General features: G+C 30.2%; 1 protein-coding gene across 1 annotated transcript; it reads left to right on the forward strand.

Annotated features, from left to right (window-relative positions):
* The first annotated feature begins 603 nt into the window (after window positions 1-603).
* On the forward strand, window positions 604-1,581 carry LOC129888412 (tyramine N-feruloyltransferase 4/11-like). Its single transcript, XM_055963394.1, has one exon. It carries the CDS (start codon window positions 678-680, stop codon window positions 1,437-1,439), a length of 762 nt encoding a protein of 253 aa, XP_055819369.1. The 5' UTR covers window positions 604-677; the 3' UTR covers window positions 1,440-1,581.
* Window positions 1,582-1,977: the final 396 nt, after the last annotated feature.

The raw sequence follows: 1,977 nt of genomic DNA on the forward strand, positions 1-1,977 counted from the left end.
AATTTCAACAAAAGTATCTAAGTTAAAAAATGGAAAAACACCAAAAACATTTATCAGTTGTAATTTCATGAATTATTTATAAAATTAAACTGATTAAAATTTGATTTTGAATCATTTCTGAAATTTGAAATTTAATTAAATTTTTACATTTAAAATGGGAACGTTGATTTGAGTAATTAATTTACTTTTTGGAGTTTCACTTATCAAAGTTTAACTCCAATTGTACGATATATAAAATGGAATTGTTCCGTCCAAATTTTTTATTGTTATTAAAAAGTAGTTAGTCATCATTACATAAAAATTGGTGGCCAAATTTTGATGGATATATAACTCAAAAAAATATCATCCTAACTATTATTATAAAAACAAAAATGTGACGAAAGGCCAAAGCAATTGCATCAATGACTTGACCCTTTAGGCTTTAGTCGACGCAGTCAATAGATATAGAACGCACGTTTGAGTTATTTCCACCAACTTTTTTTTTAATTCGTTGGAACCCATTTCCACCAACCTCACTAACCAAATAATGAATTAAAAAAAGGACCAAATTCTCCACTATAAATAACCATTATCATCCTAAATTCTTTTTATACAATATCTCATTCAACATTTCTTTGCCCTTAATTCTTTTATCTCAAACCTCATTTCTCTCAAATTTAACTTGACAATAATATCCCATGGCTCCTGCTCCTCAACTACCAACTCTATCTGAAACAATAACCACAGAAATCCCATCATCGGAAAATAACAACAACGTTACGATCACCGGAAAGATATACACACGAGTTCGTCTCGCTACAAAATCTGATCTGTCCCATATATACCAATTGTTTTATCAAATTCATGCATACCATAACTTTACTCATTTATACAAAGCTACTGAGTCCTCTTTAGGTAACTTGCTTTTTAAGGAAAATCCTCTTCCCCTTTTCTACGGGCCATCTGTACTATTACTCGAAGTCTCCCCTACCCCTTTTACCGAACCCAAAAATAACACGGACGAAGGGTTCAAGCCTGTCCTTACAACGTTCGACCTTAAATTCCCCGTTGTGGAAGAACAAGTTGAGGAGTTCAGGTCCAAATATGATGATGGTAACCATAAGAGTGATGCTTACATCGCGGGATATGCTTTCTTTTACGCGAATTATTCATGCTTCAATGACAAGCCCGGATTCTATTTCGAGAGCCTTTACTTCAGAGAGAGTTATAGAAAGTTAGGAATGGGGAAATTGTTGTTTGGAACAGTTTCCTCCATTGCTGCAAACAATGGATTCGTATCGGTGGATGGAATAGTCGCAGTTTGGAATAAGAAGTCATATGATTTTTACATAAATATGGGAGTTGAAATTTTTGATGAGTTTAGGTATGGAAAGTTGCATGGTGAAAATCTCCAAAAGTATGCTGATAACAAGGAGAAAATTGACGAAGAGAGCTGTTAGTTTTTTTCCCCACATATTGAAGGTGCAATTTGTCATTTTTTATTTAATTTGTAATTTTGTAAGAGCAGAATGCTTATTGGTGTGTATTACATTTGTTCTACTGCGGTTTTCTGATTTATATGACATATATAAGTTCTATTTATATAGCTTTCCTTCTTTTATTAAGCAAATTTGCCTATGATTAGGATTAATTTTTTAATTTTAATTAATAAATAAAAGAAAACATTAGAAAGAAAAATACTAATAAACAGGATTAGATCTTATCTCATTAATATTAACAAAGAAAATATTTAACTTTTCCAAATAACAGTAAAAGTTAAAAAAAAACTAAATTTTAAAATTAAAAATATTTAAAATAAATCAATTCAAACGCCTTGAGATCATTTACATTACATTGTACATAATTTTTCGAGCAAATAATGAAAAACTCCAAACTCAGAAAAAAAGCTACTCCCCCCGTTTCATATTAGATGGATATCTTATTAAAAATATTTATTCCATATTACTTGATTATTTATCAAATTAAGATAAAATTAAT

Source organism: Solanum dulcamara, chromosome 5, assembly GCF_947179165.1.
Source record: "Solanum dulcamara chromosome 5, daSolDulc1.2, whole genome shotgun sequence".
In the NCBI taxonomy this organism is placed as follows: domain Eukaryota; kingdom Viridiplantae; phylum Streptophyta; class Magnoliopsida; order Solanales; family Solanaceae; genus Solanum; species Solanum dulcamara.

Coding starts and splice junctions, on each gene's coding strand:
- LOC129888412 (XM_055963394.1), top strand. CDS start 678: ATGGCTCCTGCTCCTCAACTACCAACTCTATCTGAAACAATAACCACA.